This window comes from Macrosteles quadrilineatus, unplaced genomic scaffold (assembly GCF_028750875.1).
Source record: "Macrosteles quadrilineatus isolate MER2022 unplaced genomic scaffold, UCM_ALF_1.0 Scaffold_9__3_contigs__length_116548681, whole genome shotgun sequence".
Taxonomy (NCBI): domain Eukaryota; kingdom Metazoa; phylum Arthropoda; class Insecta; order Hemiptera; family Cicadellidae; genus Macrosteles; species Macrosteles quadrilineatus.
Genome location: NW_026542602.1, coordinates 19,601,888 through 19,624,559, shown reverse-complemented (window position 1 = coordinate 19,624,559; position 22,672 = coordinate 19,601,888). Strand labels below are relative to the sequence as shown.

General features: G+C 31.7%; 2 protein-coding genes across 2 annotated transcripts; one reads left to right on the top strand and one right to left on the bottom strand.

Moving 5' to 3' along the window:
* Nucleotides 1-1,418: 1,418 nt before the first annotated feature.
* Nucleotides 1,419-6,050, bottom strand: LOC129004350 (loricrin-like). Its single transcript, XM_054432915.1, has 4 exons — nt 5,863-6,050; nt 4,074-4,154; nt 2,550-2,707; nt 1,419-1,688 (listed from the first exon to the last, which is right to left on the bottom strand). Exons 2-4 carry the CDS (start codon nt 4,113-4,115, stop codon nt 1,493-1,495), a joined length of 396 nt encoding a protein of 131 aa, XP_054288890.1. The 5' UTR covers nt 4,116-4,154; nt 5,863-6,050; the 3' UTR covers nt 1,419-1,492.
* Nucleotides 6,051-7,266: 1,216 nt separating this feature from the next.
* On the top strand, nt 7,267-21,864 carry LOC129004052 (nuclear speckle splicing regulatory protein 1-like). The gene is made up of 3 exons (XM_054432432.1): nt 7,267-7,377; nt 8,121-8,610; nt 21,389-21,864. The coding sequence occupies exons 1-3, from the start codon at nt 7,324-7,326 to the stop codon at nt 21,532-21,534; spliced, it is 690 nt and encodes a 229-aa protein (XP_054288407.1). The 5' UTR covers nt 7,267-7,323; the 3' UTR covers nt 21,535-21,864.
* Nucleotides 21,865-22,672: the final 808 nt, after the last annotated feature.

The window sequence follows — 22,672 nt, the reverse complement described above, 5'->3', positions numbered from 1 at the left end:
CATTGACGTCTCATTGGAAAGAGTGTGTCGCGTAGATTTGCAAACTGACCTTACGTTTTTTAAAGAGTCCCTTGGGCTCCGCCCCAGTGGCTTTTAAAGTTCCCATGTTATCCTTATGGAGAATGTAATTGTTTACATTTTGATCAGCTGTATAATTTAATTGCTGTTATTTATTTTTCAATTCAATGAAACGCAGTGGGTACATTTACTGATTTTGTTGAAATTAAATATTTACTATTTTAATTTACGTTCGTACATATTACAATGTAAACAATCGAGAATGGACAATTGACATTGTAATGTATTTCTTGAGCAATCATTGAAAGAATCGATTTGTTTACCACGAAAACTACTGTACTATTTTGTAGGAAACATGACTTAACATTATGATAATTGGCAAAGAAGGAAACCCCTCTAAGGCTGATTTAAACTGGTAAGGCAAGGACATTAAATACAAGTTTTCATGAAGGTCAAGTGATTTTTAAAAAGAATATGATTACATCCAAGAAACCTTAGTAAAACTTTAATTGGAGGCTTCGTATTATTCACATTTACGGGAAACAACAAACCATCTGAACAACATTAGGCCTTTCAATTTTGCATTGTTCCAGGTAAATATAATTTACGTTATAACAATAACTAGCCAAATTAATTCCAATTGAAGCAAATACAATTATGTCAGAGAGGTTATGCAGAGAATCAGGTAGTTCGTAAGTAATGTAAACATAATGTTATCGCTATAAAAAAAGACTGAAATTTGTAAACGTACTGGCGACAATGGGTAGTACCATGCAGACTACTTTATTATTGCCTAAGATCAACATTGACAAGCTAATGCGGCTATAAGTGAGAAACATTTGTAGATTACACTAAAAAACCAGATCAGCTTTTGAAAAATAATAAAATATTTACAAGAAATGTTGATTATATAGATTTGTCAAGCACGTAATCTATTCGTTGAGTCTTTTAAATTCATCGGAAATTATGATTTTTATTCGTTTTTAATTAAGTTATTTGTTTTTCAATAACTACTTTACTTATTTGCAATAGCTCGATTTCAAGCAACATGTACACTAGTTGTGAATTAACGTGGTTTGACAGTTCAGCTTGTTTACATTTGGGTGGCATAGCAAATTGCAAACATTGTATGTGTTCTCATGGCAGCCATGGAGACCAATCAATATTTACTTTTAAAATCCTCACTTTAGAACCATTAAAGCCAAATGGGCAAAGCCCGCGGTCAGTATCGAAGTGTGAATAGTCCTATAAAGGTCCTTGGTATTGTATAATTTAAGCTCATTCAGTTCAGTAGTTGATGCGCCTATAAGTAACAAACATACAGACAGACACCACTAGATTTTTATATAATGGTATAGATGATTAATAGTATAATTCGTAAGAGCTATATTTGGTAGCAAAACAAACTAATGTTGTCACTTTATTAATCATTCATGTTACAATAGACTTTGACTGACTGGTAGGTCTCTCTAGTCTACCAGTGATAGTCCCCAGAGCCGCTCCCGCCCCCGCTAGAACCTCCGCTCCCACCTCCGCTATAACTTCCACTGCCACCCCCGCCACCACCGCCACCACCACCAGTCCTTCCACCACCACTTTTGCTACCACTTCCGCTCTTATTCTGGGGCCTCTTCGTGGTAGATCTTCCGCAAGATGAACTTGTACTGCACCTTGAAATTAATACAATTACAACAATATTGCAATGAATCTATAAATTATTTGTTACAGAATCAATTTTTACCTCCTGGCGTTTCTATTTGATACTATTTTGCTATAATTTCTAAATATACTGTCATATTTAGTCATCCACTTTGTGATAAATATTGACATAAACAATCGTTCCCAATAACGAATCGCGTGCGTACGTAAAATGTGGCCACCGTGACGGCGATACAGCATATTTTTTAAATGTATCTATGTGTGTAAATTGTACGTAAAGGCTGTATTATAATATTGTATGACGAAGCTATAGCGGATATCTGAAAATTTCAGTGGGTTAACGAAACGTTTTGCAAATTTGCGGTGAATAGGAACGTCAGAATGTAAACATTAATAGCCTTGTTGATAAAATTAAATTCCAAGGGTCAGTAGCTGCTAGTACAATATAATTTCAAAGTTGTTTACGATGCTTGATTAAATTTGTTTTTTTTTTATTAAAGAAAAATGTTACCTATGTTTGTGTTTACATACGCACCTGTTGTGGTTTCCCTGTTAAGGAGCAAAATGAGAAATGTTCATTTGTCCTTTACGTAATAGTACTGATTTGGGACCACATTTCCACTTTTCTTATAATTTGTATGGTGCAAAGCCCTTTTATAATTTTCCGTCTTCAATGGGAGACCAGATTAAATAACTTTATCTGGACTCTTCATTGGGTGAATCCACTAAGGTTGTACTATTACTTTAATAGGAATGTTGGGTGTGAGGTCGTTGGTTAGCGTTCTTGACTATCGATTATGCTGGATGTTAAAATTGTGTAAGCTCTGCTCAAGTTAAACTGGTTTGAATACGTCAAGATTTAGTGCACCTACCTGGGCAAACAACATTGTTTCTTCTCTATAAAGTAGTAGCCTTCTGGACAGTTGCACCAGCGCCCTCTGCCGTTACAACATTGTATGTAGCCACAGTCGCTTCGTGGACTGGCCAACTTGTAATCTCCTCGGGATGGACATTGGTGCGCCTGTACTACCTGCAATCAAATTAAATGTGTTTTTTTATAGTAAAATCTAAAATACCAATTTAACTAATGAAATCATCAATCCAATAGACGATAAAATAACAGTACATTATATATTACACATGTAGCTTATATACGAGTATTTCCACCTAAAGTTTTGTTTATTTAAATTTAGCAGTAAGAAAAATATCATTGTGCTGGCAGAGGTTAAGTTTTGAATATAAGGAACTCTATAAAAAGTGAAAGTATACATATTCATCATTATTCGACCTGAATTAATTGTAAATATTAGGTCAACGTTTTATTCATGCTAAAAAAAATATTGAAAAACAACAACTAAGCCATCTGCATCCAAAATAAAATAACAGCTTGGGAGCCCTCATGTTAGTTAAAGAGACCAAAATACTGCAAAGGATCCGAACAAGAAATTAATAAAGCAATATTGCAATTGAAAGATACAACAATATCGTTGTTTGGACCAAGCTGTTGAGTACCTCGAAACAGTTTATTTTAAAATCTGCTTTGTGTTTTAGCAGAGTACCTTAAACGTTATGAGAAAAGAGAGTATCATTTAAATATTTAGTTTAATTGTTTGTGGTATACAGTAAGTTATATTATTATCCGCAAAAAGTCAAATTTCAAAGACGCGATTTATAAATCTCATAAAAACATATTGTTTTAGTTCATGTGTTACTAAAAATAATATTTTGTAACAGTTGTTTTGTCACTCTAAAAGAAAGAAATCAAAATTCCTATACACTTTTTAGCTATCTTTGAGCCAAAATTGTTAGATTTAAGATTATTTGTATTTTATATGAAATAAGTAATTTTTGAAATTCATGCAATTAATAGTTTTCGAATATATTTTAAGATGTTTAGCAATTTTTAACGTTGTTCAATCAAATATCTTAATATGTTAAAATATTACCTTAGCCTCCCATCTATATGGACCAGCTGTCACCAATGTTTTATTATAGTCAATGGTTTTACTAAAAAAAGAAAGTAGTTGCGTGAGCCAGTTACAGAATGCGCTAGTGTCTAAAATTCGATATTTCACCTAAGGTTTGTTGCTGACATAGTTTATGGGTCATAACAGTTGCTATAAGACATAATAGGTCGTTCCATCAGTGTGACTTGGTAAAAAATATCGTTTATTTGACAGAAATTAGCATTTAGTTCAGCGCAATCTGTCGGTGGCTAACATCAACTACAACAAATTTGATTTAAAAACTTGCTACATCTTTAACATAGGGATGGACTGTCTAAGGTATTTTATATAGATATTTTTCATTAACCCATATGATCAAAAAGGTCACTTTCTAATTTATAACACAATCATTTACCTATAGCACACTTTCAAATTCCATACAATACTTACACACAGGATGGCGGAGAGCAGAAGTAGCAGTGTGGACCACATCCCCTCCGGGTTCAAAGAGGTTCAACAACCAGACATAACCTATGAACAAACATGTTTGTCTGACAACATCATTGACCTTAGTTAATGTCAAGATGTGTCACGGCTGTGTCGTTAAACCTACAGACTCTTAATTCTCTTACCAGTTGTATATACAGTATACAATTGTTGTGAATATTAATTTCGGGATGTTCAAATGTTTTGAATTAAATTAGAAAGATTATGTTTTGTAAAGACAATGAAATTTTAAAGTGGATTCAAAGTAATTTTGGGTTATAAAATATATCAGATTATGGTGTAAAAAAGATTTTATTAATCTAACATCATTGCGGACATTTTTCACCATGATTCGCTTACGTGACAACATCACGTAAGAAGAAGAACAACGTTTTAAAGAAGTTTTTAGACGTTCTCACAAATAACGAAACGTTTGTTGCGAAGTGTCCATAATAATTTCTAGGATAGCCTAAAATCACTATCACATAAATTTAACTTTAAAAATTTGTTTTATTCGTGTTGGCCTTCTCGAGTTTGCCTTTTTTTACAAGGTTGTAACCTACATGTTAAGAAAGATTGAGGACGTTTAATTTGAATTTTATTTTACGAAGTCAAGCCTGCAAAAACAATAGTTCTAAAAAAAGTATAATTATTTTAGGATAGTTATCTGTAGTGATTTGTTTGAATTACAAGTGAAATTGCAACCAATAGGAGAGGGCCCCAAGGTTTATAGTCATTTAATTATCATTAATCTTTTCGTAACAACATAAGTTGCCAACGAGACTTGATATGAACCACCTTGTTTCAATGTGTTATTCCCTGCAAAAGTGTAAATAGACTAGTTAAAACTACAGTTTTTTGTTTGTTTTTTTATCTTGGATATAAGTTGGAAATATTATACATTTGAATAATAAGTGAGTTTAAAAACGATATTTATTAAAAACCTAACATTTAAGTAGTGTCAGTAGGGGTTTTCTGTTAATTTTTTTTAGTGTAAAGTTTTTCCCCTATATTTTACATAACACTAAAACCCAAGTTGTCCATTATACTAGTAAAATAAAGACTGATTAGTAACTTGTGATAGCACTTCTAAGCCTCAAAAACCATCAAACAAACGACAACAATTTGTATCGTGAATATTATTAGAATTTAACTATGAACAAAATAAATAAAAATTTCGATTAATACTACTTTGACAAAACATACATTTATTGTACAATATCCTTCCATTCTTTCTCTCAATCCTTCCTGCAAACGTATTACTTCCGAACACATGTTTGACCAGATTGCTTACATAGTTATCTTTACTGAGAGAAATAAAAAGCAATCTTGATTGTAGCTTCTTTGTGAGCCTGCGTTATTGCTTCCGTTCAACGTTTTTTGATTATTATTACTTGGCAAACTAATATTTCGGTTATTGTTCATTAACTGGGGATATTAGAGATCATTTTCTCTCGCTCATCTTAAAACCAATATGATAAATATTATAAGTTTCATAAGCGCATGAAGGTTTTATAGGTTTTCGTTACTTAAGTATTTTGAGTTTTATTTTTTGTGGGTCATTTGATTATTCTTTTACAGTTAAAAATGCTGCACAAACGTGATGCCAGAAAGATCTTGTCTTTATACAACACTTATTTATAGCTATAAATTACTTTTTACATCTTCATAAAGGACTGTTAACATTGGTTTTAATAAAATTTAAAATGGGAACCTCACTAATATCTTATTTTATTTGATCACAAAACATTACCTTCGGTTTTTGTTGTGTGTGTAATGATGATAGAAAACTAATAGAGCGTCAAAATTTATAAACACTAATTAGCCCTTTTTAAGAGTCTATTAGTTAGTATAGTGAACCAATGTTTTAAGCTAGTAGTTTATACATTTTTGGATTGAAAAGAATTTTAAAACTACTTTGCCCACAAGATGAAGTGACGGTGAGGTTACGAGACCAAAGAGCTGTCGATCAACACAAGTGTGATTTTGTTTACCTTCATCTAGATGTCTAACAGTGCGGTACTTAATCATCAAACGTGATTGCAACTAATGAACAATTAGTTTCAAAAGTGAAAGTGAGTTGATGACGCAGGTTTCTTATGTCATCTCGTATCAAACTGAATGTAGTAACTTCTTGTTTAGCTACTCTAAAAGGCCTTCCCCATCGTTAAAGTAAAATAATAAATATTTTAAGTCTACCATTTTTAAGAATTTTCCAGATTCTAATAACGCAATAAACATCTCAAAATATAATACTTTCCATATTTATTACTGATATAAAAAGGTTAATACATATATCTATATCTATTTTCTTGAATCCAAAAGTTTATAAATATGAAAACCTGTTGCACAAAAACTACTGATTATATTACTTGTTGCTTTATTAAACTTATATTCATTCAACAAAAACATCCATAGTGTATGATATGTCGACATTATCATCCCGATCCTTCATTATATTTCAAGGTAAAAACTAAAATCAACATTTCCCGAAAAGTGTTCTGCACGGTTTTGTAAGGGCCAAGGAAGAGGAAGAAATTTCCCAGTTTTCGATCTAGTTTTTTTTTTTACAATAATCGTAGTTTTGTCGTTTTATATGTTATATTAGCACTCAGTAAAAAAATAACTGTATGTATTAATATTTATGAAATATTATTTAAACAACCTATATATTTAATTGGAAACAGTTTTCTTTGTCTCCACTAACTTTAGAGAACGGCTGGGCATATAAACTTGGTCTAAAATCAATATAGAGGTGTCTAAAAAAAAGTCTTGTTCTGTAGATGAGCCATCAAAAGAAAACGAAGTAAATACCCTTTGGGCTCTGCCAAGCGACCTTTTAAATTAACTTCCCATTTTTTTTATTTTTATGGAGGAAAATAACAGGTTTTTTGTCTCCACTAATTTAAGAGAACTAAGCTCAATCCACTGATGTTAACTAAAAGTAGTCTCACAAATAAACATTTACAATTGTTTCTGTCTTGACACATTAGTATGTGAGTAGTTTTGAATTATTCAAAAGGTGTCAACGCTATGTTCAAAGAGTGACGCAAAGTCATAACAAATTGCAAAGTGTCACTTGGCTCTTTGTTGTTGCAAATCAACAATTTCACGCTTTCAACATACCTACATACAAACATACATACATACATGCACATCCAGGTTACGGCTTTGCTTGAAATGTAGGCCTAGTTCATGGTCAGATTTATAAATTATGAATTTTAAAGTAGTAACTTTTATTCTCATTCTTTCTTGTGTCGTCATATGTGTAAGTTACCAATTGTGTGTACTATTCCATACGTCACTTTGTGGTAAGGTTTATGTTATGTTTATAGAAATTGCTAATATGAATCAGATTCAGTCATATATCAGTCTGATATGTTCTAATGTTTTTAAGGTTCTATTATCATTTTAAAAATGTACTGTACACTTTTATAACAACGCAAGCGTTCTAAAAAGTTAAAGGTATGCTTATGTTCATCTTATTTAAATCCCTTATCATATTAAGTTAGTTCTTTCAATTTTCAACTAATTATCATTACTATTTTCTGTCGACAACAGATTTTCCAATCAAGATAAGTATCGTCCAACAAAAATATCGTCAAAGTGCTTTTATGTTTGTTTTTTTTTGTTTTGCAAACGGCTTTTTAATGGTTTCAAATTAAAAGTTAAATCATGACTTTTTGGATATTTAAGGTCCCTTTAACTGATTTAACCATAGATCTTTTAATAATTAAATATTTAATTCAACACTGTTTATTAGCTGTGTGGTTTTCCAAATTATATAATTTAATACTCTGACAATTTATGTTACACATTTTTAAAAGACTACATACATGTTTTGATTCAGAACATAACCCCACTCTTTACTGAATAGTTATCAAAAGGGTACTGTTCTTGTTTGCGTAAAAGTATCGGTTGTCATAGATTTAAGGCAAGGGTAATGAGACAATTTCTTCTAAACGTGTAAAGGTAAGCAAAATGCCCTTACAAAACATGTTTTCTTATCAGGTGGAGAGTCACCGTGGTGGAGGATGCAGAAGGTCATCAGGAAGGTCACGAGGAGGATGTCACAGAGGTCAAGGTCACCGGAGACAATCCTGTAGACCTCAGCGTAGACAATCATGTCATCATGGTCAACAAGATCGTCATCACGACTGTCACCACCAAGATCATCACGATTACCATGATTATCACGACGACAACTACGATGACTACGGGGGCAGAAGTGTTCAAAGTAGAAACCAACACCGAAGTACCACAGGAAGAAATCAAGAAACGAGAAGTGCCCAGAGGATCCAACAAGAACAGACTCGTCAAAGAGATAATGTGAGTAAACCGAGACGAACAAGCAAGGACAGTCAGCAAGAAAAAAGACGGATAAAAGATGAAAATCTTAGAAGAAAGAGTAATAACGTTGCTCCTCGAAATCCACCAAATGGTCAACCGAAGACGAAGAAGCCTCGTCAGCAACCTCCTGCCAGAGATCCTGAGCCTGAACCTTAGTAGATATAATACCAGAATATGACCCCACTTTCGGCGTTTTAGAGGCACTTTTAGGGCACTTTTTATAGGGGAAAAATGAGAAAAATGAGTGGCTCATTTTTTTGGCCACTTTTTTAAAGACCCAGCTCTCGACCTATACACCCCTATATAAATTTTCTACTTTTTTAATACTGAAAAATACTTCTGGAATATGGCTCATTTTTTTGACCACTTTTTTAAAAATCCAGCTCTTGGCCTATACAAGCCTATATAAATGTTCAATACCATTGTATAACTCTATTCCACATCCATTCGAACATGTATATCTCAAAATCATGCAAGGTTTGTACGCGAACTCGGGGGCGCTCTATGGCTATGTGTAAATTATGCCTGACTCTAACGAATGACTGTGAGTGTACCTAATGACCCTAATTAAAACCAATTGTCAACATTTTCTGCCTGTCTTGTGCCAATCTGTCTGGCATCAATCTGGTTTAACCCTTTCAGTGCTATGAAACGATATATTGTTGTTTTTAAAAATCTCTAAGGGATATAGAGAGGAAGGTTATTTTTAATAAAAAGTAGCAAAACGGCCATTGGTGACCTGCATGTTCATAGGATACACTAACAACCACTTAGCTAAAAGATTCGCCCAATCCGATGATTTCGAGGTGTATGTCTAAACCCAAGGATTATGAACACCTCACTATGCCCCAGCGGTTGTAGTATATCGCTACAAACACACAGGTCACCAATTATTTGCCACACAGGACGGGGATGGAACCCCGAGCAGACGAATGCCACTGGCCAAGTGACACACGCCTTAGCCCTCTCGGCTATCTGTGCTTGAAGACTGAGGAGTCAAAAACTGGTATTTAAGCTAACACCACTGATCGCGAACAGATAGCGCTACAGATGGTTGTTCAATGCATTACTAAGTAGCAGCACTAGTTAGTCATGGACTATTTAGATGATATTTTTCAGTTGAAACACAACAGTGATCATAAATGTGTTCCAGAGACTTTGCTGCAAAATATTATTTTTCTTAAAATAGCTATAAGTTATTAAGATAACCTTGTCTAACTAAATCAAAGTTAAATTCAATATTACGTTGTAAACTATATGTATTTTGATTTTATATGAGATTTTGGTTTCAAAGAATGCTATCAGAACATACAAAATTATAGGAAAACTGGGAAAATTATTACAAAAACTAAGTTTTATTTAATGTTTACTACAAATACTGGGATTTATCTTTGTTCTATATTTTCTTATTGTCTTATTATTCAAAATTAGCATAATTATTAAAATAGTGACAACATTACAGTTAAAATTCAACAACATGTAATGGAATTAAAAGTCTTACAAAATATGAACTATTGGCCTAGCACTGAAAGGGTTAAACTGGTCTGTCTAGGGTAGGTTTAGACAATTACCAAATATGTTTGATTGATTGACCTTAATTATTCAAATTGTTAAGTTTTAAATTAATTTAGACAATTTTGTGATATAAAAAAGGGAGATTCTATAGTATCATCACTCACTCTTCCACCTGGATCTTCTTGTTTTGGTAAGTCTTTGATATGTAAGCCTAGTAGAAATAAGTTGTCGTGTGTCGGGTCATGGGATCAATTGGTTGCATAATTGATGTTTGTACTCATACTCTGTATTTCTTTTAACTTAGGAGTGTAGCTAATATTCCATTTCTTAAACACTTGGCTGATTTTGGTCACTAAGGAACTTGTAAAAAATATATACAAGTTATTTCTTAAAAACTTAGCCGAATTATACTCACTGGGGAAGTTTGAGTGACTTATTATTTAAAAACTTAGCCGAATTATACTCACTGGGGAAGTTTGAGTGACTTATTATTTAAAAACTTAGCCGAATTATACTCACTAGGGAAGTTTGAGTGACTTATTATTTAAAAACTTAGCCGAATTATACTCACTGGGGGACTTTGAGTCACTTATTTTTTTTAAACTTAGCCGAATCTCAATCACTGGGGACTTTGAGTCACTTATTTTTTTAAAACTTAGCCGAATTATACTCACTGGGGAAGTTTGAGTGACTTATTATTTAAAAACTTAGCCGAATCTCAATCACTGGGGACTTTGAGTCACTTATTTTTTTTTAAACTTAGCTGAATCTCAATCACTTGGGACTTTGAGTCACTTATTTTTTTAAAACTTAGCCGAATCTCAATCACTGGGGACTTTGAGTCACTTATTTTTTTTAAACTTAGCCGAATCTCAATCACTGGGGACTTTGAGTCACTTATTTTTTTTAAACTTAGCCGAATCTCAATTACTGGGGACTTTGATTCAAAAATATATACAAGTTATTTTTTAAAACTTAGCCGAATCTCAATCACTATATAATTTTTTCATAGGTAGTCTTCTCTATATAACTAACACTAACTCTGTATAAATGTAGACTCAGCATTCTGCTAAAAAGAGTTTTTATTTAAGATTTAGAATTTAGTTTTGATTTAGAAAATTTTAATTGCCATATATTATTGTATAAAATTGTTTTGAATATTAAAATTTAGAATTATGATTTGAATTATTACTTCTCATTAATTTAAATTGTAAAAATGTAATTTCTACTATATAGAAGATGCCAACCTATTTTTTAATTTCATATATAAAAATGAAGACCACATGTCAACATTGTTTTGCATCGCTCTCCAAAAAAAGCAACCTTATTCGCCATTACAAATTGATACATCAAATGAAGGTATGTAAACTATGTGATTTAATCTGTGATAGTAACATAGCTCTAAAATCTCATATATTACAAAGTCACAAGACTTGTAATTTCTGTAAAAGAAATGTTGTTGGTCATTTTAAAAGACATGTAAATTCTTGTAACAAATGTCCATATACAATGATTAAATTTGTCGGTGAATCGATTAAAACTGAACTTAAAAGTACTCTTCAGTCTTGTCCTCTACCAATAAAATGGACTTTAGTAAGGAGAATCAAATTTATAAAATATACAATAGATCAAAATGGAAAATTAGTTAATGAGAAAGAATGTATTGCAGATTTCAGAAGCCTTACTATCCTTACCATTGAGAAGAGAGATTTAAAGCCTCAAATTGAAAATGCTCTTTTAAAGATTGACGCTTCTATGCACAAATATCAAGCGGAAGGTAGTGGATGGATATATGACCACACTAAATATTGGCAGTTGCACGTTTACAAGTACAAGCCCCTAACTCCAAAGTCATACATTCCCACACCAAAAAGTATTAAATTGACAAAAGCAGTTTTAAATATAAAGAATGTTGATAATAAATGCTTCCTTTGGTCAATTTTAGCAGCTTTACATCCAAGGAATGCTAAACATGCTAATAGAGTCTCTAACTATGCACCCTACGTAGGTAAGTTGAACATGACAAATATAAAATATCCCGTAAAAATATCTGACATAGATCAATTTGAAAGAAAGAATAATATAAGTGTTAATGTATTTGGAGTTGAAGACCAAAAATTTATATATCCATTAAGAAGAACCAAACTGAATAGTAACACTCATATAGATCTATTATTATTACAACAAGGTCGTAAATCACATTACTGTTTAATTCGTGATTTTAATAGGTTAATGCTACGGTCAACAAAAGATAACAGTAAAAAGCATTTTTGCAAGTTTTGTTTACAACATTTTTACACCAAAGATAAATTGGAGTGTCATATAACATATTGTAAAAACTTTGATGTCCAACGAGTGGAAATGTCTAAACAAGATACATTACAATTTAAAAATTATAAATATCAACTTAAAGCCCCATTTGTAATTTATGCTGATTTTGAGTGTTTTATAAACTCTAACAACCATACTCCATCTGGATTTGCATTTGTCGTAGTAAAAGATTCTAAGATTATTTCTGAAGAGTTATATAGTGGCGAAAATGTTATGGATGTGTTTTTCGAAAGGTTGTTTGAGACTTATGACTTCATTAAAAATCAAATGGCAATATATATCCCCCTTGTAATGACTCCTGAGCAAGAGGCATCTTTCCAAAACTCAACACATTGTCATATTTGTGAAAAGCCTCTATATTTTGATAGGGTACGGGAACATTGTCATTCAAATGGCCAATACCGTGGAGCTGCCCACAATGATTGCAATTTAAACTATAAAGTAACAAAGAAAATACCAGTATTCTTTCATAACTTAAAAAATTACGATGGACATTTAATTATGCAACACTTGGGAAAGTTTAATCGTAAATTAAATTGCATAGCCAAAGATATGGAAAAGTACATTTCATTCTCTGTTGATGATTTAGTATTTTTAGATTCCTATAACTTTCTGTCCCTTCCATTATACAAATTAGCTTCCAATTTAAATACATTTAGATTCATAGACAATCCACTACTACAACGCAAAGGCGTATTTCCCTATGAATATATGACAGGACCAGATAAGTTTGCAGAGTCTCTACCTCCAATTGAAAAATTTTACAGTACTTTAACTAAAGAACATATCTCTCCCATCGAATATGAACATGCTAAAAATGTCTGGACCCATTTTAATATACATAATTTACAAGAATATCATGATTTATATCTTAAAACAGATGTATTGCTACTGGCTGATGTGTTTGAGACATTTAGAGACCTGTGTTTAAAGGATTACAAACTTGACCCCGTACATATGTATTCACTTCCAGGACTAACATGGGAAGCTTGTCTTAGAATGACTGGTATAAAATTACAATTATTTCAAGATATTGACATGCATTTGTTCATAGAAAGTGCAATCAGAGGAGGAGTCAGTATGATTTCTACACGTTACGCTAAAGCCAATAATAGATATATGGGCAAACATTATGATCCCAATCAAGAAAGTGTGTATTTAATATATTTAGATTGTAACTCGCTATACTCCACAGCTATGTGTGAGACACTACCCGTGGATGGATTTCGTTGGACGAATGAGATAGACTACAAAAACAATCAAAATGATGAGTTTGGATATATCTTAGAAGTTGATTTAAAATACGATAAAAGCTTACATGATTTACATAATGACTATCCATTAGCACCTGAGAAAATGAATGGCAAATTAATACCTAATTTAAATGACAAAACTAAATATATTTTACATTATAAAGCATTACAAAAATATGAGGAATTAGGTTTGGTTGCTACAAAATACTATAGAATTTTAAAATTTAGACAATCAAAATGGCTTTCACCCTATATTAATTTTAATATTGAAAAACGCAAATGTGCTAAAAATGATTTTGAAAAAGACTTTTACAAATTGTTAAATAATAGTCTCTTTGGTCGAACAATTATGAACCAACGCAAGTTTCGTGATATATATCTCAAGGATGAGTCACTATTAACAAAATATGTCACTAATCCAAGGTTTGACTGTAGCAAAAAGTTCGATAACAATTTACATGCTATACATTTAAATAAATTAGTTGTAAAGTTTAATAAGCCGATATATTTGGGAATGACAATTTTGGATATTAGTAAAGTAATAATGTATGATTTCCACTATAATTATATGTCAAAATTTAAGAACAAAAGATTTCTTATGACTGATACAGATTCTTTAATGTATTCTATAGTTACAGAGGACTTTTACAAGGAAATAGAAAGTGACTTGCACTATTTTGATACCTCTGGATATAGTAAAGACCATTTCTTATACTCTGATAAAAATAAAAAAGTCACAGGCAAGTTCAAAGACGAATTAGATGGTCATATTATGTATGAATATTGTGGTTTAAGACCAAAGTTATATTCTTATATTCCTCTAAAATGGTTATATGAAGAAGACAAGCAAGCTTTAGAGGTGAAGAAAGCTAAAGGAGCTGATGGTGCTACAGTTAAACATCTCCTTAGACATCAACATTATTTGAACTGTATTGCAACTGGGCAAGATTACTATGAGAATGTGACAAGAATTAAATCTACAAATCATCATCTTCAAACCTTAACCATGAACAAGAAAGTACTATCATTTGACGATGACAAGAGGTTTATTCTAGAAGATGGCATCAATACGCTTGCGCTTGGTCACTATAAAATTGATCAAACATAAATCTATATTTGCCATTATTCTTTGACCTTTCTTTGTCAATTACAAAAAAGCCATATTTAGTTTTATCCCAGCATTGGTGGCAGAGATTTCTAAATTGGTTAAATGAAAAGTCATTACCAACATGATTGTTATATACATGTTTTAAATTTAAATCATCTTGTTTAAATAATATTAGGAAATTTACATTATCACGTAAATGTTTGTGTACTTTGCTGTAAGATTGACACAAGTAAAAACAGTTAATATTTTTATGTCGACCCATTGAAAAAAATTGTGTAATATTTTGACTATTTATGTCATCAAATACAACAACTGACTGTGATTTTACATCATTTGGTGTGATTTCACAGTCAGTAAACGTGTGTAATTTCACTTCGTCACACAAACTAAATATTTCAATTATTTTTTTATATTTTTCTTGTTCTAAAGATTTAGATATTAAATATAAGTTTGTAAATTTTAATCCTTCCTTTCTTACAATTAAATTGTAAATTACAACCGTCTTCCCACTTCCACTTGGACCACAAATAACACATCGAATATTGGTAGGAAATAGACCCAACTTCTTTGGTATATTTTCCTTAGTATGTACTATTTTAAATTTGTGTTTTTGTTGAATAAAAGACATTTTTTATATAATAAAAATGGTAAAAAATAATAAGAAAACATGTAAAAAAGGCAAAGGTTTATTCCTAAAGCCTTACAGGGGTCGAGGGCTATTGAATACTCTTATAAATAATCTTCCATTTCCACTTCACATACCATCATATCGGTACTGTGGACCTGGAACGAATATACGTCAAAATCTAGCCAAAAATGTACCTCCAAAAAATAAGTTAGACTCTTATTGTAAAGAGCATGACATATTCTACATGAATAATCCTGATACCGCTGCTCGGAACAAAGCAGACATGAGATTAGCAGACTTAGCTTGGACTAGAGTAACGGCAAATGACGCAAATCTTGCTGAAAGAGCTGCAGCTTATGCGGTGACAAATTTGATGAAGGCAAAAGCAAAAATGGGAATGGGATTAAAATTTAATAAAAAAAATGGACAACTACCAGCTGTTAGAGGCCGCAAAAGACGTGCCTCACTTCCGGGGGGTGTACCTAAAAAACGAGCTAAAAAATCTAACACCAAAAGTAAAAGAGTGCGGAATAGTTAATTTAGACAGTTCATCTGGCACACATTGGACAGCATATCGTAAAAATAAAGATATTGTAATTTATTTTGACCCATTTGGAATCCAACCTCCAAAAGAAGTAATTAAATATTTTGAGGGACATAAAATATTCTATACAACCGATCAAATACAAGATTTAAATAGTTCTATTTGTGGAATTTTATGTTTATCATTCATAAAAAATTTTTGTTTATAAAAATGGATTCATTTACTATAACATTTTCGGGTACAGAGCCAGAGCTAAAGTCAGTGTTCTTTCCTCCCATAGAATTAAATGATGATTATGTAATTGGATTAGTTGATTTTCAAAGTTATAATTCTATATTTAATGTGAAAAAACCTCTAAATACTTTAACATATTACAAAGTAGAGAAAAAAACATTACCAAAGGGAGAGATCTTAGTTGATGATTTAAACCAGTTATTAGATGGTAAACTTAAAGTTATAATACATAAAAATGGAGAAGCATTAATTAATACTAAAGTCAAACTTTTATTCAAAGGGCTTATTCCAAAATTAAATAAACTTAAAGGCAACAAATTAACCATTGGAGAAGGTGATGATGTTTTCTATTATGACCACAAAGCTCCAGTTACAATAGAAATTTCTGAAGGAACATATGAGGTGGTTGAGCTTGCAAAGGAAATTCAAAAGCAAATCCCAGACTTTTTCCTTACAGCTAATAATAAAACTATGAAAGCGACATTACTTTCTAGCCACGTGTTTGATTTTACAAAACCATGTTTAGGGTCTGTTTTATTGGGATTTAAAGGTGTTTCTACTCCTGGTGTACAGTTTGAATCTACAAATAAAATAAACATTAATAATGTAAATGTGATTAGAGTAAAATGTAATATTGCAAACGGGTCCTATTTAAATGGAAACAAATCACACACCATACATAGCTTTTATCCAGAAGCTCCTCCTGGCTACAAAATTATTGAAGTTCCAAGAAATATTATATATTTTCCTGTAAATAAGAGAAGTTTAGATGTTGTCAGTATTACATTTGCCGATCAGCATGACAAGGCAATTGACTTTAATGGAGAAGAAACTACAATTACTTGTCATATAAAAAAGATATGAGAATTTATAAGAATTTATCTATAAGTATACAAAATGCTAGGTTCCTACGATCAATAGGACTAAAGTTAAAATTTTCTATTAATAAAAATAGAAGATTTTCTAGATGTTACAGGGAAATCCCAATTCGACGATAGTGTGGTTAAAATTACAAATCACTCCTATGTTCCCCATAACACTTTAGCAATAAATAATTCTGATGAAATTCGAATATGTATTAATAATCAAGATTTGCTAACTCTCCCATGTAGGAGTTATCTGTATATTAAGGGAGAAATTGAAAATCATGATAAAGGTCATTTTATAAATAATGCATTTGCATTCTTATTTGATGAAATTAGATATGAAGTCGCAGGTAAAGAAATAGATATTGTAAGAAACCCAGGAATTTCTAGTCTTATGAAAATATTGAGCTCTTACAATAAAACAACTAAATTGTCAAATGTGGCATTTGATTCTGACACGAATTTAAAAGAGTTCCATAAAAGTGGCAAGTTTAGTACTTGTTTGCCATTAGAACTGTTAATGGGTGTATTTGAGGATTTTAATAAGGTATTAGTAAATGTCAAACAAGAATTGGTGTTGAAAAGATCCAAAAATGATTTGAATTGTATATTAACAACCACTAGTGCTCCAGCCAGTGGTACTGCTGATGCAATTCCCAAAATTATACTTAACTCAATTCAATGGGTGATGCCACATGTAATACCATCAGATGGAGAGAAGTTACAATTACAAAAGATGTTATTGCAAAATAAAAATTTGCAAATTGCATTTAGAAGCTTAGAGTTGCATGAACTTCCATCATATCCCAATACTACAAGACATACATGGTCAGTAAAGACATCTTCAAGTTTGGAGAAGCCTAGGTATATTATATTTGGTTTCCAAACAGCTAGGGATAATAGTGCACGAAAAAGAACTGATGAATTTGATCACTGTAAGTTAAAAAATCTCAAAGTATTTCTAAACTCTGAATATTATCCTTATAGTGATTTAAATCTCGACTTTGAAAATGGAGATGTCTCTAAAGCTTATGAGATGTTTATGAGGTTTAGAGAGACTTACTATAATACTATCCCAGATCCTATGATTAGTAGGGCTGAGTTTATGAAGAAATATCCACTAATTGTAATAGACTGTTCTAGACAGAACGAAACAGTGAAGGAAGGAATTGTTGATATTAAATTAGAGATTGAAACTGCAGAAAATGTACCAGCAAATACATCTGCATATTGTTTAATAATACATGATAAAGTGTTTGAGTACAATCCTTTGTCAAATGAGATAAATAAAATGTAAATAAAAGATGAAAAACATTCAACAAGAATTGGTTGACTCTGCAAATCAAATACGAGAGAAATATAGAGCTTTGAAACGTGGCAAGTTTCTAGAGGCTGAAGAGAGGTTCCAAACATTCCAACCTTTAATAGAGCCATTACAAGAATTAAAAAAAATCGCCAAAACAGAGAGGCCTCGAATGGAGATTCTCCCAATGACTCCATCTAGAATACCAGTGATACCAAGATTGCAACCATTACAGCAATCCACCCCACAGAAATTAGATTTTGGTCTTTTAGCATCAGACTATTTAGGAAATTACCTCAGTAAAAGTAGTATGACAGACACTACATATGGTATTAGACGAGAAGCAAATAAATTTTTTATTGGAAATAAGGAAGTTGACATTGCCAATGATGATGTTACAATTGCAAATAAAACCTACAAGGGGACAAAAGGTTTGTGGCAATTGTTAACTTTAAAAGAACCTGAGGATTATACTCCGGCTGATTTGCAAAATTATAAAGAAATTTTGGAAGCTACAAATGGACATTTAAAGAGTTACAAAGATGGTGCACCAATTTCAAGTAATAGACATACTAAATATCTTAATATAATTAAACCTCTATTTAAATCTGTTGGTGAAGGTTTGAGACAAGTGACTGGTAATAAAATAGACTATATTTATTGGGATGATCCTAATGAGCTTGTAGATAGGTTAAGACTTCTTTGGCTAAGTCGCCAAGCCGGTAACTCAGGAGTGGATAATGAAATAGATTCCATTATTGAGGAATTGAGAGAAAGTGGTATTATTTATTAAATAAAAATATGTTTATAGATAAATTTTATCGTTTATATAATCCATATAATAAGCCTGCAGAACCCAGGGCTAGTAATGAACCTACTTTGAATTTACAAGACGATAGTTGGAATTGTTTAAACCGTAAAATTGGTAATGTTAAAGATGGAGAGTTTGTAGATGATGTATCAACTTTGGGTCAGACATTAACTAGAAAAGGTGATGTCTTCTTACAAGGTAAAACTAAATATGAGTTTTTAGAATCTAAGAATAAAAATTGGAATGCTAAAAAACAGAAAATTACTAATGTGGAAAAGGGTGAAAGTTTAGATGATGTGCCCACTTTACAACAGACTTTAATACGAACAGATGGTAAATTTGTACAAGACAATAATAATTATGAATTTTTAGAATCAGAAAATGGTATTTGGAATGCTAAGAAACGGAAAATTACTAATGTGGAAAAGGGTGAAAGTTTAAATGATGTGCCCACTTTACAACAGACTTTAATACGAAAAAAAGATGGTAAATTTGTACAAGATGATAATAATTATGAATTTTTAGAATCAGAGAATGGTGTTTGGAATGCTAAAAAACAAAAACTTAGCAATTTGATGGAAGGTACAGATAGTAAAGATGCTGTGAATGTTTCACAAGTTCCAAAAATGGAAGTAGGCTATTGGAATTTTAATAATAAAAGGTTAGTACGTGTTAAACCTGCCATTGATGACACTGACTGTGTTACAAAAGAACAGACTATAACTTATAATAAAAAAGAAAAATGTTGGGATGCCAAAAATCAATTCATAAGAAATCTACCAGAGGGGGAACATTCGGATGATATTTGTCTAATGTCACAATCTATGCATTACGATGGATCAAAATTTGTATATGGAGAAAAAAATTTTAATTTGATGGAATATAATCCTGATTTATTAGTTGCTGACCCCAGATCTTTGAGTGGATTTAAGTATATAGATAATAGACCATATATACCAGAAAACTATGTATTTAAAAGAATGGAAGATAATCTATTGATTGGGGCTAATGGTGATGTATTTAGAGTTACAGGAAAGGATGATGTTATAAAAAATGAATGAAATTGCATACGAGCTTCATAAGCCTGCAAGAAAGAATTTCATTAGAAGGTCTTTTAAAGTATTGGGTATAAACGAAACCATACAAATAGATTTAGTTGATATGCAAAACTATGCTAGAGAAAATTCTGGCAATAAATATATTTTAACTTTAATAGATACATTTTCTAAAAAAGCTTATGCTGCTCCACTAAAGAATAAGACAGGGTTAGTGGTTACAGAAGCCATTAAAACCATTCTACCAAAGGGGGTTAAAAACATTCAATCTGACAATGGAAAAGAATTTTTTAATCAATATTTTAGCAAACTAATGAAAAAATTAAATATTAATCACTATCACACATTTTCTACAACTAAGGCTGCAATTGTGGAGAGGTTTCAGAGAACTTTAAAGAATTGGTTATATAGAGAATTTAGTGCTCAGGGGAGTTATAAATGGTTGGATTTACTTCCAAAGTTAATTCGAAAATATAATAATAAAGTGCATAGATCTATAGGAATGAAGCCTAACCAAGTGAATGTTAAGAATAGTAAATATGTGCATGAGAGGTTGACTTCTAAAGTAGTGCAAGTTAAAAAGCCAAGATATAAGGTAGGTGATAGCGTAAGGATTTCCAAGTATAAACATGTTTTTAGTAAAGGTTATACTCCAAATTGGACAGGGGAACTATTTACAATAGCAGAAGTTAAGAATACAAAGCCTGTGACTTATATCTTGAAAGATGAAAATGGCAATATAATCAGGGGAGGCTTCTATACAGAGGAGTTGTTAAAGACCAAGTATAAGGACATGTATTTGGTAGAGAAGGTAATTAGGAGAAAGGGTGATTCGTTGTATGTCAAATGGCTTGGGTTCCCAAGTAGCCAGAACTCATGGATTTCCACTAAGGATGTCCAAGGGAGCACATCATGAGCCGGGAGCATGCCCGAGTTCACGCACAAACCTCACATGATTTTGAAAATATACATGGGAATGGATGTGGATTTGAAATTTTAATGGAGTTTGAACATTTATATAGGCTTGTATTGGACAAGATCTAAATATAGCTGGTCTTTAAAAAAGTGGCCAAAAAATGAGCCATATTCCAGACGTGATTTTTAGTATTAACAAAAGTAGAAAATTTATATAGGGGTGTATAGGTCGAGAGCTGGGTCTTTAAAAAAGTGGCCAAAAAAATGAGCCACTCATTTTTCTCATTTTTCCCCTATAAAAAGTGCCCTAAAAGTGCCTCTAAAACGCCGAAAGTGGGGTCATATTCTGGTATTATATCTACTAACCTTCTAATGATAACTCTAGAGAGGATTTAAGTCTTGAAGACGATAACGATTCTGATCAAGACGTGTTCTTCTGGTCCATTCAGATTCCGAAAGATACGAACGATAATAATGACGATGATTATGTGGATAAAGATCACCGCTTCTAATTAAATCATAATTATCCTTCATCTCTTAGCATGATAGCATGATTGCTGATAATTTGTAAAACTTTAGTGAAATAGTGAATAATATGAATAACAAGATATAAATATATATATTTACATTGGCCTGTAAAATGAAAATGATCCGTAATAATTTTACAACTGATTTATATTTAAATGTAAATAAACCCCACTTTCTATGGAGCTGTTTTTATTGACATGGTAGTATTTGAAGCAATGTCATTGATATTCTAGTTGTATTTATTAGAAATCTTAATCGCCTTATAAATGAAAAGAAAATGTTAAATGATGATCAAATCAGTTCAATAAAAATTGAATGAATGTACAAATAAAAGATAATAAAACAACTTTTGAATAACAATACTAAATATTATATGAAAATAAAATACTTTCAATAAATCGATTTAACTATTTTAAACGCATTGAGTAAGATTTTTCAAACTCCTCACTATTCTCGCATAATTATAAACAAATTAAATTGTTCCTTTTTATCATATGTGCAAAAGCAAAACTCTTCAATAAATTTTCTTACTTTACGACTTTCCTTTACTTTTTGAAAACTGTGAAGTAAAACTAAACCTTTCCTCGTACAGTTCTAACCTGCCACCAACTGAATTAAATTAATCTAACATAGTTACTTCGAAAACACATTAGCAATGCTGTTTGAAAGTTCATAATTACATCCCCATCTGTAACTCCCGAAGCTACTTTGGAACAATCCCATGCCACATCGGAGAGTGTATTGTCAGATTTCAGTTGCCGTTTCAATCTTTATTGAGATAATTATGGCTGAATATTGTTCATGAAGTTCCTAGCTTGAGAACTTTTGAAAGCTTTTGCCTTAGAGTTTATATTTCAGCATCTTAATGTGTATAATATGTACTTAATGAATCTACGGGTATATTATTCTACACTAATAGTACTGTAGTTCACGTAACGGTTGCATAAAGATAGTGTTAACAACACGAGTATGAAATAGGTACAAACTTCGCAAGTGCCTTAAAAACTTGCTATTTACGCGAGTTACATACTCTACATTACCCACGACCGGTTTTCAATTACTAATAATTACTACTCAAAACCTTTAAGAGAGGTTTTCGTATACAACCTCTCATTGTTACTG

Bases quoted from the DNA above. Each gene is read 5' to 3' on its own strand.
- LOC129004350 (XM_054432915.1), bottom strand. From the start codon at position 4,115: ATGTGGTCCACACTGCTACTTCTGCTCTCCGCCATCCTGTGT. The intron at 2,708-4,073 runs GTAAGTATTGTA...ATTTGATTGCAG, and splicing joins TGCTCTCCGCCATCCTGTGT to GTAGTACAGGCGCACCAATG. The intron at 1,689-2,549 runs GTAGGTGCACTA...ATTAATTTCAAG, and splicing joins AAACAATGTTGTTTGCCCAG to GTGCAGTACAAGTTCATCTT.
- LOC129004052 (XM_054432432.1), top strand. From the start codon at position 7,324: ATGAATTTTAAAGTAGTAACTTTTATTCTCATTCTTTCTTGTGTCGTC. The intron at 7,378-8,120 runs GTAAGTTACCAA...TTTTCTTATCAG, and splicing joins TTTCTTGTGTCGTCATATGT to GTGGAGAGTCACCGTGGTGG. The intron at 8,611-21,388 runs CTTAGTAGATAT...ATATCTACTAAC, and splicing joins CAGAGATCCTGAGCCTGAAC to CTTCTAATGATAACTCTAGA.